Source organism: Lemur catta, chromosome 16, assembly GCF_020740605.2.
Source record: "Lemur catta isolate mLemCat1 chromosome 16, mLemCat1.pri, whole genome shotgun sequence".
Taxonomy (NCBI): Eukaryota; Metazoa; Chordata; class Mammalia; order Primates; family Lemuridae; genus Lemur; species Lemur catta.
This window is the reverse complement of record NC_059143.1, coordinates 15039132-15055638: the sequence shown is the minus strand read 5'-3', so window position 1 is coordinate 15055638 and position 16507 is coordinate 15039132. Positions and strand designations below refer to the sequence as shown.

The 16507-nt window shown below is 35.3% G+C and overlaps 1 protein-coding gene across 1 annotated transcript in view; it reads right to left on the bottom strand.

Moving 5' to 3' along the window:
- MIB1 (MIB E3 ubiquitin protein ligase 1) overlaps positions 1-16507 on the bottom strand; it is a 115399-nt gene that overhangs the window by 39929 nt on the left and 58963 nt on the right. Inside the window, exons 11-12 of the mRNA XM_045527999.1 lie at positions 11773-11970; positions 8383-8534 (exon numbers count right to left, since the gene is read on the bottom strand). Of these exons, the coding sequence (XP_045383955.1) occupies positions 8383-8534; positions 11773-11970 (350 nt within the window). The remainder of the gene's footprint in view (positions 1-8382; positions 8535-11772; positions 11971-16507) is intronic.

Sequence of the window (16507 nt, the reverse complement as noted above, 5' to 3'; positions counted from 1 at the left end):
TTATCAAATGCTGTACTATTTTTCTCCCATGGCCTCTCCTTGCCCCGATATGGCCAGTATATGAAACTGAACTGCCATCCAAAAGCACACTTGAGCAACTGGATCTGCTAAACAGCTCCCATATAACCAGTAAAAATAGAAGTCAGTGTTATTGCTATCTTCAGCACTTAAGTTCAGGCAGTTTAACACCTGTTTCACTTCTATTAGAATACATTATGGAAAGAATTGTAGTTACATTAATTTCACCAGCAGTATGACCCTTACCAACCAACAGATGCAGAATATACTTAATGTAAGAATTGTTTGCATATTGCCTGAATTAGTGTTCACCTCACAGTGTACTTTAAAACAATAACTGTAAAGAATATGTCTTAACTCTATATTTCACTGAGCACATACCTTATAGGCAAACTGTAATTTATCAAACTTTTATTTTATGCAAGTGTATATTTCAGAAGACATCCCTCTCCTGATATTAAATCACTAGTGAAACCACATAACAAAAATTTATTGATAATTTTTTAAAGTATTATTATGCTTGCATGGTAGATTTTAATACTCAAATTCATGGATTGCAGCTAACCACCACAAGTCAATGCATTATTAAGTCAATAATGAGAAGTAATAGGCAATCTCTACTCAAAATGACAGAAAATTTAGTCAAGGAAATAGACTTTTAAAAGGGTTAAATTACTAATCTGTGATTAGTAACACTACATAAGCAAAAAGCAAAGAAAAGCTGGCATGCATGGTAGCTCCTTTCAACACAAGTCCAAGCAATACACTGAATACACGTGTGATCTATTTATAAACCAAAGGGCAGAGGTACTTTCTTAGGTCCACTCATATTCCTCCACCCCCTTGTCAACAATTTGTTATTAGTCCTCAACTATAATACAAAATAAATAAATAAATAAATAAGCAATGGTGATAGAAAGGCGTGACTAACAGTACTCTTCCCAAACCTATTAGCTTAACTACTTAAGTAATTTGGTTTACTGCCTAGAGATAATAGAAAATACTACTCTGAAACACATCAAGGTCTATTTGTTCCTTTAAATGCCACTGGTTTTAAAACAGTTTACTGTCTACATTTAAGAATTAAAATGTTAAAAACAAAGGTATACACTGATAATTCCTTAATGCACTGTGTCAAAAGGAAAAGACTTCTAAACTGTCAAAGTTGGAAAAAGTAAGAAAATTGCCTTCAAAATAGAAAATTTTAAACTCAGTGACTGAAACACTGATATGAGAATTTCTAACACTTGTAGAAGGTCTGTGACTGTAATTTTATAAATGAAAAGCATTTAACTGTTTTGGATCCCCAACTAGCAGCACTACAATGCTTTGCTAGAGCTGGTAAAATGGAACCAAATCGCCTCTTCAATGGATTTGGTCCCCTTCAACCAGCTGTAGCTATGCATTGATTACTACAGGACAGCCAACGTTTTCACTTTTGAATATTACTCACATGTCAACTAATTTCAACTTATTTAAATTATTCAGACTGTGGTTAAAATAATTTGTTACTGCTAATTCTACTTGGAAGAGCTATAGTGGTTAAAGATGTTTATAAAAAGCTTTATGAAAAATGTGTGGATGACTTAAGGAGTTCCAATAAAATAATTTTGCTTATGGTCTCTTGGTATTACATTTCTTACTCTTCAGAAAAGAAACGGTAATAAAATGAAGACTCTGTTTCATAATAACAAAAAAATAAACTTCCTTCAAAGGAAGAAAATATCTAGGAAGGTTACCTAAAATCCACCTGAAAACATAATGGGAATGCTACAGTGTGGTTCACATGGACATGTGTATATTTTAAATTAAAGAAAACTGTAACATTATATAAAATAACACTCTAGAAAGGTTTAGTCACTATCTTCCATGGACTTAGCCTTTAATTTGATCACTGTTCACCTGAATGTTAGCAGGTAAGGTGAAAAAGATGACACTGTAGGATATCTTGTGGAGAGACTTAAACCATTAAGTATCCACTTCTGACCCTGAACCAAAGGTTTTTAATCTTCAAAAAAGAAAGGAAATGCTAAGCATCACTACTTTTTACTCATGAAATATATCACCTCTCCATACTTGTTTCCTCAGCTGTAAAAGGAACTCTTCTAATAACAGGCTATGACTGTCTCCACTGTCTTTGTCCTTTACAAAAATACACACACAAGTCTCTCTCCGTGGGAAGAAACTGAAGACAAGGGAGAATGACAAGTGATCCAACATCCACCTAATTTCCTCAATGACTGCAATAACACTATAGATAATTTAATGTTCTTTAACAGAAAGAAACATTTCAGCAATTAATGAAGGTTACTGAAGGCAAGCAGTAATTCAAAAACCCAGATGTTCATGAAATCCTCAATTCCTGACCACTCCTCTATTTCAAAGTGAAAGTCATCCCCTAAAAGAATGTGGGCAAAATAAGAGATACATAGACAGACAGACAGACAGAGATATGAAAATCTTATCACTTCATTCACATTCTTGCTCATTTCAGTCACAGTAAATACACTGATGTATTACAAGGCACACAGTGTTTGAGAGTAGATACATGAGCATGTATTACAGAAAATGGACACACTGTAAGTATATTATCATTTAACAGACTCTTGGCTATTTTTTGTATATAGCACTCAGCATGTTCAGAATTATAAGGAAAGGAAAACATTAAATACCAAAATATGGTACAAATTATCAAACCTTCCTATATTCAACATAGTCTTGTTTACAGACCATATTTTGGAATTTAAGAAGTCAAATAAAGATATCATAATGTTATAGAGGGAAGATTATCAGCTGCTCACATATTCAGTAAGATTTAGCATGTGTCTTTTTACTTGTGAAGTTATCTTAGTACTAACATGAAAGCATAACGAGTATATCACACCAGGTGGTTTACTCATATTTTACTGTAACTTTTCACATTCAATTTCTATTAAAGAAAATTTTATAAATAACATTATAAAAGTAACTTTATTATATTGTTATCAGTATCCCAAAATAATATCAACTGTTTTTGCCAGCTCTACAGATAAATACTGCTGACTAATTTATTTTCATGCCTGTGAGAGAGATCTAAAAACTTAAAGGCAGTTAAAAATGTAGCATTCCAACAGAAAGTACCTAAATAACATGCTGATTAATGACTTATCCAGAGAAATTTAGTTTTCATTTTTATCAGCAGAAATAATTTCTGCTCTTGATTTAAATCTGAAATTTTACTGTATACCAAGAGAAGATGATATGGCTGAACTCCAGGGGAAAACATGCCTACAAATATAAAATATCAGAATACACAAGTAGCATTGTTCTTAATTAAGATTTCTTAAAAAAAAAACAAAACTAAAATATTAAAACATGTTGTAACTGTTATTCAATACCCCAAATTTTATAAAGCATGACAAAGTACTGTGTCTCACAGTGAAAACTTATATTCTCTTCCACAGTTCTAAGACACAAATGGTTTTATAACTTTTTCTCTTAATATCTTTATTTCATTTACTGTCATACTATGAGAAAACATCAAGATCAGCTTTGAAATCTAGAATCTACACTGATCTAGACCTTTGAAATCTATATTTCAAAGGACACATTTCAAAAATAAGACATCTAGACAATAGAAGACCAGGAAAATGATTTTTTCTTTTAGAAAAGCACATCCAATAATTATTAACTCTATTACGTTACTGATTCATTGCTGAAAAATCATCACTACCAACCAAAAGCAAAACCAGGGAACAAAAAGGTACTTGAACTCCACCTGTATACACACGCACATGCAAATTTTGGGAACTTTTCTATAGTTTTAACCTTAATAGAAATACTTATAAGTAAATATTTGTGTTGGCATTAGATTATATTCACAATGATGTAAATACTTCACTCTAAAAATATATATATACATTCTATGGCTGGGCACAGTGGCTCACCCCTGTAATTCCAGCACTTTGGAAGGCCAAGACAGGAGGATTACTTGAGGCCAGGAGTTCGAGACCAGCCTGGGCAACATAGTGAGACCTTATCTCCACAAAAAATTTTAAAAAATTAGTCAATCAGGCCGGGCGCGGTGGCTCACGCCTGTAATCCTAGCCCTCTGGGAGGCCGAGGCGGGAGGATGGTTTGAGCTCAGGAGTTTGAGACCAGCCCGAGCAAGAGAGAGATTCCGTCTCTACTAAAAACAGAAAGAAATTATATGGACAGCTAAAAATATATATAGAAAAATTAGCCGGGCATGGTGGTACATGCCTGTAGTCCCAGCACTTGGGAGGGTGAGGCAGGAGGATTGCTTGAGCCCAGGAGTTTGAGGTTGCTGTGACCGAGGCTGACGCCATGGCACTCTACCCTGGGCAACAGAGCGAGACTCTGTCTCAAAACAAACAAACAAACAAAAATTAGTCAATCATGGTGGTGTGCACCTGTAGTCCTAGCTACTTCAGAAGCTAAGCCAGGAGGATCACATGAGCCTGGGAGCTGGAGGCTACAGTGAACTGTGATCACACCACTGCACTCCAGTCTGGGTGACAGAGCACCCAGAGTACGCTTTGTAGTCTTATTACAAAATTCTAAAATTCTAAAATTTTAGAATTTTGTAATGAGTATTTCTTAAATAAGGGTATATTTAGCTACAATTTTCCATTTTCTCTATGTATGTCAACTTTTGGGATACACTGTGTGTGTGTGTGTGTGTGTGTGTGTGCGCGCGTGCGCGTGTGTGTTTTCATGTGACGAATATGAGGCTTACAGAGATGAATTTACTTATTCAGGATTACGCAGCTGATTACTGAAGTAGCTGGAACTTGAGCAAGGCCTAAGTGACTTTAGAATCATAACACATCACCATGCCTAAGATTTTAAATTTTTTATAGAGACGAGGTCTCTCTAATTGTGTGTGTGTATACCCACACACACACACATTCTAATAAAAGAAAAAATCTCAAATTAGCTAAGAATTATACTAACTAAAGTGCAATGAATTACAATTAAAATGGACTGTATGTGAAAGCCAACAGTTCAGCCAAGTACACTAAAGAAGTAATCACCGGATAAAACAAAGATCACAAAGAACAAATTGAAATGCTACAATCCAAAATAATAGATTCTTTAAGTTATACAAACTATAAAATTCATACAAGAAAGTGGGAAATGTTAGCACATTTGTTAATCATAGATAATTCATTCAAAAATGCTAAGTTCATCAGGTTCTGGAAATAATGTGTTATATCTGGTTTTCTAAAGTAAGTTTGAAGGCCAAAGAGTTTTATTTGTATTTTTTAAATTCCAAGTACATTAAAAATAGTTCCTTCTGTCTTCTGATATCACTTGATCAGTACGGGAAAGAAAAAACTATCTTAAAGAATAAGAAATTTAATATGAAAAAAGAACTCAAAACATCCCAACTTGTAATTACAACTGATATGTAAGTTACATCATCTTCTGATACTCTTCTGCGTCCAATTAAAATCACATTCTATCTGGCAATCCACAGTCACAACTACCTAAAATGTCTTAAGAAAGTAGGAATAAAGAAGTCATGTAGGCCGGGCGCGGTGGCTCACGCCTGTAATCCTAGCACTCTGGGAGGCAGAGGTGGGTGGATCTCTCGAAGTCAGGAGTTCGAGACCAGCCTGAGCGAGACCCCAGTCTCTACTAAAAATAGAAAGAAATTATCTGGACAACTAAAAATATATATAGAAAAAATTAGCCGGGCATGGTGGCGCATGCCTATAGTCCCAGCTACTCGGGAGGCGGAGGCAATAGGATCGCTTAAGCCCAGGAGTTTGAGGTTGCTGTGAGCTAGGCTGACGCCACGGCACTCACTCTAGCCGAGGCAACAAAGTGAGACTCTGTCTCAAAAAAAAAAAAAAAAAGAAGTCATGTAGCTTTAACTGAAACACCACTTTCGTGAAGAGCAAAAGCATTTTTTCTTTCTTTTAAAAAATATCACCTGACACTAATTATCTGGTTGGAGAAGTTGCTGCCATAAATTTTCAAGGGAATTCTCAAGATTTATGCAAGAGTTGAAGAATTAGAAGTAAATTTTCTCCTCCTTGTATGGGATCATTATTGAATATACTATGGCTACTCCCAAGAAAAAAAGAAACCATTCACAATATTTAAAAGATACTTGTTTCCTAAACACTTCAATTTCCAGTTTATATTAACCTTTATGACTTAATATTGTAAGGTAATTCCCTCAATAAAATCTTTCGACTATTCTAATCTAAAGTTAATTGCTGTTCGAACTCCTAACAGTTTCTCTACACAATTCATTCTGTAATTCATCATATAATATCTTGTGATATCTAACAATGTCCTCACTGTCAAATTAAAACCAACATTTATTGAGTGCCTATTATAGTCAGACCATTGTGGAGGACGTACAGATGAATATGAGCGCCCACAGTTTTAACAGAAAGAAACACAGAAATGTACATAGTAAAAGACAGCAATAAGCAGAATACAGTGAATACAATTAAACAAGAATACAGAACAAGGAAGTACAGAGCAAACAGAAAATAATTTCAATAATGAGATAACAGAAGGCTCTGGGGGACAGATGATTAAGATAAAGAAGAAGGGGGATAGGGCATTCTGATGAAAGAAAATGCTCAAAAAAATGGAAGAAGAAAGAGGAGAGCATATTTCAGGAAAGGAGAGGAGTGTAATGTAGCTAGAGGGTAAGGCACACAGAGGGATTTTAATTAGTGTGAGATAAAGTTGAAAGGCTCAGGACACACCAGATATGGGTCTGAATGCCAAGAGGAGGTGCTATACATTTTATTCTATGTACACATAGAAAACAAATGTAAGTCTGGGAATAGGAGAGGAGAGCCATTTTTAGATCTATGCTTTTACAATGATAATTTGGAAATTGTATGAAAATTAAATCAGGGATAAGACTGAAATTAGAACAATTACAAAGATACTGTAATAGTCTAGGTAAATGTGGTTGAGTACTTAATTAGGTCAGCAACAATGAGAATAGAAAGAATGGAACAGGTAGGAAAGACTGGTAGAATAAATAAAATTTCAGAACTCATTGGAAGCTGAGAATCAGTGAGACAAAGACAATCCTAAGCAATGAGGTAACACAGGGAACAATGTGTTGAAACATTCTTAGTTAAATCACTCACTGCCGATGTGTTTCATTCTTGCCTTTTTATATATATAAATCATAATACAGAAAAAGTAATATAAAGTGGTATAAGAGCTATGATTCTAAAGTCACACAGACCTTGCTCAAGTTTCAGCTACTTCAGTCATCAGCTACATGATCCTGAATAAGTAAATTCATCTCTGTAAGCCTCATATTCTTCATCTATAAAATGAGGATATTGACACCTGCCTCAAAAACCTTAATGTTGAAAAGCATTAAGTGAGATAATGCACATAAAACACTTAGCAGAGGTCTGGCATGTGTTAAGTGCTATCCTCATCTTCTGTTTGAAAGGCAGGGAACATATTCTGTCTCCTTCCCAATGCCATTTGAATATTTGCAATTTGGGGGAAAAATCAAGACATAATCTAAAATACAGTCTTTCATTTCAACCTGTGTTATACAGCCACTGTTATGGGTACCAATAAGCAATAACAATAAAATTCTTGTGTTTTCTGTGATCACCCTCTAGTGGTGATACTAAGAAGCTAAACATTGGCAAAAAAAAAAAACCACATACATATAAAAATACAATAAGGAATCAAGAATAAGGGTTCAGAATAGATGAAATTATCAAAATAAACATCAAAGTGAACATTTTCCATAGTCCAGATATATAGGTTTGATTCAACAAGCAACAGAAGACATCTAATGCAGAATTTTCTAAAATGCAAAGAAAAGTTATTCTAAAAAATGAGTTCATAGAACTTTCTAAGTTAAACAAAGCTAAGCATTTTCCTGTTCTGTGGGACTCTGCAGATTCTTTACAAATAATGTGACTCTCTAAAAGCAGCCCTTTTCAAACTTTAACCAGGAAAAACACTTTATTTAGCCACAAATTTAAAAAAATAATTATCATGCAAATAACATGGATTAGAGGACATCCTGAGAATTATTTTGAAGAAACATAAATCTCAAAATGGAATCCATTTTAATTAAACTTTAGATAAAGCCAGTATTCCTGATATTTTATATCCACATTTAATATATATTTAAATAATCATTTCATAGTATTTGTATTGGTTTCACAACCAAATTAATCATACAACACTCATCTATTGAATGAGGGTGTAATTTCCCATAGATTTTTTAAATGATTTAAAATACTAAAATAAGCCAAAATTATTTCTTCATCAGTATCAGAAAAAGAAAACCAGCAATAGGAAAATATTTTAAATTGCACCTAAAATTGTAAAGGGTGACATCTTTACCTGGGATTTCCCCTTAGTGCAGCATGATGTAGAGCATTAAATCCATTATTGTTTGTGATGGTAACATCTGCTCCAGCTTCCAAAAGAACTGCCAGGATATCATCACGTTTCTTACTTATTGCATCATGAAGAGGGGTATCACCTTCAGAATCCTTTTTTTTTAAAAAGTTTAAAGAGACTTTCATTAGTTCTTCTTCAATCAATCATCATATATAATAGTAATATTTATACTGAACTACCAAACAAACAAAAAGAAACAAAGGCCATATCCAACAAACATCAATAAAAGAGCATGCTGTGTGTTAAATATAAAATGCAGGCAAGGCCGGGGGCGGTGGCTCACGCCTGTAAGTAATCCTAGCACTCTGGGAGGCCGAGACAGGCAGATCGTTTGAGCTCAGGAGTTCAAGACCAGCCTGAACAAGCGCAAGACTCCGTCTCTACTAAAAAAAAAAAAAAAAAGAAAGAAAGAAATTATCTGGACAACTAAAAATATATAGAAAAATTAGCCAGGCATGGTGGCGCATGCCTGTAGTCCCAGCTATTGGGGAGGCTGAGGCAGAAGGATTGCTTGAGCCCAGGAGTTTGAGGTTGCTGTGAGCTAAGCTGACACCATGGCACTCTAGCCCGGGCAACAGAGTGAGACTCTGTCTCAAATAAATAAATTAAATAAAATAAAAAAAAATAAAATGCACGCAAGAAACATTAGCCACATTATAGTAAATAAAGTCATACCCAAACATAGATGAAAACACAATAAACATGCTGAAGCTTTATAAAGAAAAAGAAAAAGAGGTTTTCAACCTTAGCTGCTCATTAGAATCTGCTGGAGAGCTCTTAGAAAACCTGAGGCCCAGGCTGCTCACCTGTGACCCCACTAAATCTCTGGGGGTGACAGCCAAGCATTAGTAATTTTTCAAACTCCCCAGCTGAATATATTGTGCAGTCACAAGTAAGAACCCTTAACCTAAGTGTTTTCAAAGGGTAGGAAAATGGCCAGTTAGCTCAAGGTAAAAGCAACTATAAATAAAAATTTAGCAGTCTCAGTCTACCTTTTATTCAAGCTGACTTACTATTTACATTAATCAACTGATTTAGGTATAAGTTGTTATTCATTATCAATCATCTGTATACATACGTAATTTCGACCTCATTCATTTCATAGTTTCATAGATGCTATTCTCAGTGAAGTCATATACAGCCTACCCTATGGCGCATATTAGAGTTGTCAAATCCAGCTTGCCACCTGTTTTTGTAAATTAAGTTTTATTTGAACATGGCCACACCCATTCATTTATTTACTATAATATCTATGGCTGCTTTCATTCTGCAATGACAGAGTTGAATAGTTGTAATAGAAACCATATGCAAGCCTACACTATTATCTGTGCCCTTTACAGAAAATGTTTGCTAATCCCTGGAATATTCACCTACCTGAGAAATTCCTAACACAAGCTCAACTCAACCATTCACTTTCTATCGTCCTATATCTGGTGGCACTAAAAACTCATAGTCCACAACTTGAATAGGGCTTCACATGATTGGAATACCCTTCTACAGATCCCTGGTCTGTTCTGCCTTCTGGTCCCCACAGTAGCCATTCCAAACTTTTATTCTTCTTCTCAATTACCCTTTCCTACCCCGCTACCCCATCCCACTTACACATACAACAGATGACCTTGCCTCCCATTTCAGACCAAAAAATGTCAGCAAGTATAAATTCCCTCTCCTTCAACAGATTAACACTACCCCCAATTCCTCCCTCATCCTCCAATCCCGCCCCTCCTATTATAGGGCCACATTCTAGTCACCATCAGTTCCAAAATGGCTGCACTTTAGAAACATTACTTTCTAATAACCATCTAGCAGAACGAAATCTCCCTATTCTTTCAGTTCACCTCAAGGCCCCACTCCTACTACTTCTGTTCTTCTTTATTACTTCTCTGAGATCTATTCAACCCAGCAAGCAATTCCTGGATGCGTGAATTATCTAAACTACAAGCAGCTTAAGATTCTAAACTTCCCTCCCCTTTTTAAAAATCATTATTGAGTCTTTGATTTAAACAAAGTATAGGCCGGGTGTGGTGGCTCACGCCTGTAATCCCAGCACTCTGGGAGGCCGAGGCGGGTGGATCGCTCAAGGTCAGGAGTTCAAGACCAGCCTGAGCAAGAGCGAGACCCCGTCTCTACTAAAAAAAAAAAAGAAAAGAAAAGAAAGATAAACAAAGTATGTTTTACATATTCAAAGTGTTTTAGGGACCAGTTTTATTTAAAAATAACATTATTTTCTGCAGGCAGTATAGGTTGTTAGAAAATAATAGTAATAATAATATGCTAGTTTAAGCCTATTCTGTTAAGGAACCCAAAAGTTAGCAAATTATGTTTATGTACTATTTTATTTTGCTATGAAATTATCAGGTATTCATACCAAATTTTAATATGACAGGTACATAAAAGGCAGGTTACTTAGTAACCAGACTAAGTAGGTAATGGACACACACTACATTTCCCTTACATACATGGTTTAATTCATCTGATTCCTAAAACTGTAGATGGGAAGAATCATTTCTTGGGCCACCTTGCTTCAAAAATAAGGTCCTACTGTAAATCAACTCTAAAATCCTATATATATTCCAAAACAGAAAATCTTTCAACACTAGACTAATGAGTATTCCAAGACTCTAAGATAAATTAAGCTACAATTAAAATAATTTAGATATTTATGAAGTAATTATTATGAAATACAGTCTATTATACCTCTTTAAGCTGCTGAAGCTCACTGTCATGATTAATAAATTTAAATCAATTCATAAGCTGATATTTTTGCAAGATAGTCCTCACTCCCACTCCTCAATCTAAACCCAATCTATTGACATTTTCTTAAAAAGGGCTTTTTAAAGAAGGAATAGCTGCCAATTTTATAACATTCTATACCTTTGGTATCATTTAATATGACCATTTGTACAAAAAAGAATTGAGAGGCTGGGTGCAGTGGCTCACACCTGCAATCCCAGCACTTTGAGAGGCCAAGGCAGTAGGATCTCTTGAGGCCAGGAGTTGCAGACCACCAGCCTGAGCAACATAATGAGACCCTGTCTTTATAAAAGAAATTTTTTTTACAAAATTGGCTGGGCATGGTGGTGTGCACCTATGGTCCCAGCTATTCAGGAGGCTGAAGTAGAATGATCACTTGAGTCCAGAAATTCGAGGCTGAAATGAGCTATGATCATGCCACTGCACTCCAACCTGAGTGACAGAGTGTCTCTAAAAAAATAATAATACTGAAATAAATAAAAGAATTGATAAAGGAATGCATACCATAGAACCTAATGCTTCCCTTTAATAGGATCCTAGCAATACCTGCAGAATATATTTCTTTAAAGGTTTTACCTGGAGACTGGGATGACAGCCAAAGTCCAATAAAGTCTTCACGACTTGAAGATGACCTTTATTGACAGCAATATGAAGTGGCGTCTGTCGGCGCTTGTTGCGTGCATTCAAATCAGCACTGCCTCGGTGTAGTACTTCTATAACAGCACCTTCATCTCCAAAAGCTGCATGGTGAACTGCTCTATCACCATCTTTATCCTAAACATCAGCATTTAAATCTGAATTAGTGAATATGTTACAAAGAAAAATAAAACTTAAAGCTATAATAATGCACCAAGAACCAGATTAATTTGAGAAAAGGAAACACAGGGTGGAGCCAACAAAATAACTAAAAACTGACTAGTGCGGTGATTAACTCTAAAGATAGACCTAGGCCGGGCGCGGTGGCTCACGCCTGTAATCCTAACACTCTGGGAGGCCGAGGCAGGTGGATCATTTGAGCTCAGGAGTTCGAGACCAGACTGAGCAAGAGCAAGACCCCATCTCTACTAAAAGAAAGAAAGAAATTAGCTGGAAAACTAAAAATATATAGAAAAAATTAGCCAGGCATAGCGGCGCATGCCTGTAGTCCCAGCTACTCGGGATGCTGAGGCAGGAGGATTGCTTGAGCCCAGGAGTTTGAGGTAGCTGTGAGCTAGGCTGATGCCACGGCATTCTAGCCTGGGCAACAGAGTGAGACTCTGTCTCAAAAAATAACATAACATAAAGATAGACTTAGATCAATACATTATATTATACATATGCAACAGTCCAATAGTTATATCATCAATCCTTCAGTGCTCCTCAATTATTGGTCATGATGCTAAGCCAATATCAGGAAAATGTTAAATTATACAATTACATAAATTTTTTTGCCATTTAAAAAATTTTACATGGCCAGGCACAGTGGCTCACGCCTGTAATCCTAGCACTCTGGGAGGCCGAGGCGGGAGGATCGCTTGAGGTCAGGAGTTCAAGATCAGCCTGAGCAAGAGTGAGAGCCCGTCTCTACTAAAAAATAGAATGAAATTAACTGGACAACTAAAAATATATAGAAAAAAGTTAGCTGGGCATGGTGGTGCAAGCCTGTAGTCCCAGCAACTCGGGAGGCTAAGGTAGGAAGATTGCTTGAGCCCAGGAGTTTGAGGTTGCTGTGAGCTAGGCTGACGCCATGGCACTCTAGCCTGGGCAACAGAGTGAGACTCTGTCTCAAAAAAAAAAAGAAAAAAATTTTACAAAGACTTTTTAATGACATAAAAATTACACTATTGTTAACTGCATGATTTAAAAAAAAAGCATGCCAGTGTGATCTCAATTAGCTTTAAGAAGAAATATATCAACATGTTAACACTGGTTATCTCTAAGTGGTGAGCATATACTTTTCTATATATTTGAGAACAGAAAAAAAATTAAGTAACACCATTAAAAGATAAAAATGAAGCATAAACCACCAAAAAATTCCAAAACTATTTCAGAAGAATCAAATAGATTCGCCTCACCTCCTATAACAGACATATTTCTGAAGAGATGAGAGAACAGGAAAGATTCAATTGCTTAAACTTTTTTAAACTTAAGAAACTATTTTATAAAGGGGAAAAAATGCCTAAACTATATCATAAATATAATATACATAGCTCATAATAAAAAGTATGAAAAGCAGTTAATTACCTTGCCAGATGCAGATAGAGAGGGGTATTACCTATTAGTGTACTGTCTTTATTCCAATACTATATCCCAAAATTTGACATGCACCAGTAAGCATGTTCTAAGACTCCCTGGTATTTGCAAGGGGTTTGAAAATCCATATGGCACCTAGGATTATTTAAACTACTTTTCAAAGGTAACACAGATAAATACTATTGTGACCAAATACATTTAAAATAAATAGCCCATTCAAAACAGTTACAGAATTCAAAGTAGTTTTTGGCCTTTGCATATTTTCTCAAACTTATATCAAAGGTAAAATCATTCATGTAGAAATCCACAGCAGTTTGACAACCATCGTTGAAAAGGTAGGAAACTACAATGCAGGGAAACTTTTACTTTTTTTTTTTTTTTTTTTTGAGACAGAGTCTTACTCTGTTGCCTGGGCTAGAGTGCCGTGACGTCACCCTAGCTCACAGCAACCTCAAACTCCTGGGCTCAAGCGATCCTCCTGCCTCAGCCTCCTGAGTAGCTGGGACTACAGGCATGTGCCATCATGCCTGGCTAATTTTTTCTATATGTATTTTTAGATGTCCAGCTAATTTCTTTCTATTTTTAGTAGAGATGGTGTCTGGCTCTTGCTCAGGCTGGTCTCGAACTCCTGAGCTGAAACCATCCTCCTGCCTTGGCCTCCCAGAGTGTTAGGATTACAGGCGTGAGCCACTGCGCCCAGCCTGGAAACTTTTACCTTACTAATATTTTCAGCTGAATCGGATTAGTTTTTGTTACCTACCTATCAATCTTGAGAATAAAGAAACTAGTAAACTACTCTTGTACCTCTTAGCAGCACTATATGTAAGCAACCCAGAGAAACATTTGTTCTGTTTTACAGAAACAGAACAAAACTAGAGACATATGCATGTATATATAAATTAATCTCTCTAGTAACACACATAAATATTTCAGAATCTTCGCATTAAAAAGATCTTTCTAACCTCCAATCTCGATTTTTTTCTGTTACAATTTTTAGCCATATCTTGTGGTTCACCTACCATTAAAATAGGAGGCATCAATCCGCTAACACTCACTAAATAAAAACAAGAACTATTTATGAAGTACATCATATACTAATGGTTGTTAGAAAACCACTACTGTAACACTTTTATGCAGGTTCTGTCAATAATATACATAAAGACAAACACTGAAAAATTAAAAACCCTGACATATATGTTCATCAAAAGGAAATACATAAGAACAATATAAAGATTATGGAAAATACACAGACTAGAAAATCACAATTAGATTCATTTTCAAGTTTTTCCTCTACATTAGAAAATGATAGTTGCACCTACACCTCAACTTACAAGTTTTGTTTATCTTCTCTGAATCCATCTTAAGTACTCCAAATAAACCTAAAACATAGCTCATTAGTCTGTCTCTGTTACTTGTATCAAGTGAGAATTTTAAGGAACAAGCTGACTTCTACAAGGTTATCTCAAAGAATTTATGAAGGGGCCTCAAAGTGAATCTAAAACAATCTTGGTTCTTCCTAACCTTCATCAGTGGGGGGGGAAAACACTGAATCCCTGGCAGATCCAAAATTAGCTCATGTATATAAACAAACCTATGATCTAACACAGTCTTCGATGCCTTTACCTATACATTAAGGAGGAAAGAGAATGCAATCCTATTGTATTTAGTAGGTCATACATGGAGAAAACCAACTTTCCAAAATAGCTCTTTGAGTTTTCCCCAAGAAAAAGAAATAGAGGAAAAAAATGTAATCTTATTACATATTCCAAAGGTATGATATGTACCAAATAATCTTGTTTGTTAACAGTGTAAATAAACTAAAAAATCTGCAATAACCATCTATACCAGGGGCCAGTAAACTTTTCTGTGAAGGGCCAAAAAGTAAATATTTAAATATTTTAGTTTTTGCAGCCCATATGGCCTCTTGTTGAAACTGCACAGTTACTTAATTCTGCAGCTGTCACACACAAGTAGCCACAAACAATACATAAATGAATGGGTGCACTTTGTTCCAATAATACATTACAATACAGATGGAGGGCTGGATTTGGCCGCAGTGCTATAGTTTGCAGACCCCTGATCGATAATATCTTGAGTCCATTTCCTGATGCAAATGGTAAAAATGAAAGGTTACCAAATGAGATAACTAGAGAATAAAATACATTTCTCTTTAATCTTTAGCAAACTTCAAAACCTTTAAGAAAATTAGATTTTTAAAAATCCGATGTCTTTAATTTAATTAATTATTACCATACAGGTATGATAAAGTTTTCCTAAAAGTCCTTATTTTTTAGGATACATATTAAAATGCTGATTAAATAATATGATATGTGGATCTGCTTTAAAATAACTCAGTGGAGGGAATAGGAGGTAAGAGGTACAGATAAAACAAAACTGGCCATGAACAATAATTGAAGTGAGGTGATGGGTATGTGGGATTCATACTATTCTACTTTTGTAAATGTTTAAAATTTCCAATAATAAAAAAATTAATAAAAACAAATCACTTTATAAACAAGCTGGCAAATGATGAATAACAAATATGAGTGCATTTGCAAAATTAACTGTTTTCTTAGCTTCAGCACTATTAAGTCCAGATCATTCTCTGTCATGAGAACTGTCCTAAGTGCTGTAGGATGTTTAGTAGCATTCTTAGCTTCTACTCCCTACACACATCAGTAGTACCCCCCACCACCGCCCAGTTATAACAATTAAAAATGTCTCCAGACATTTCCAAATGTCCCCCACGGGACAAAAATGCCCCCAGTTGAGAACCACTGTTTTAAACAGACTATACTGCTGTTTAAGAGACAGTGTTAATTCCTATATCCCAGAAAAATGAGACTTTGATTATAAAATTTTTGTTTCAGTCTTAGGCCATAAGTTGTATTTATATTTTAACCCAATTTTTAAGTGTAATTTTTCCTTTACCAATTGGGAAACTGTGTTATTAATTTAACCTGATGTGTAAATATCTCTTTTTTCACACTTCCACAAAATACATCTACCTATAATGGTTTTTAAAACAGAAAATGCACAGAATGTAAATCCAAATGAGAACTATGGTAGAAGTCTTATG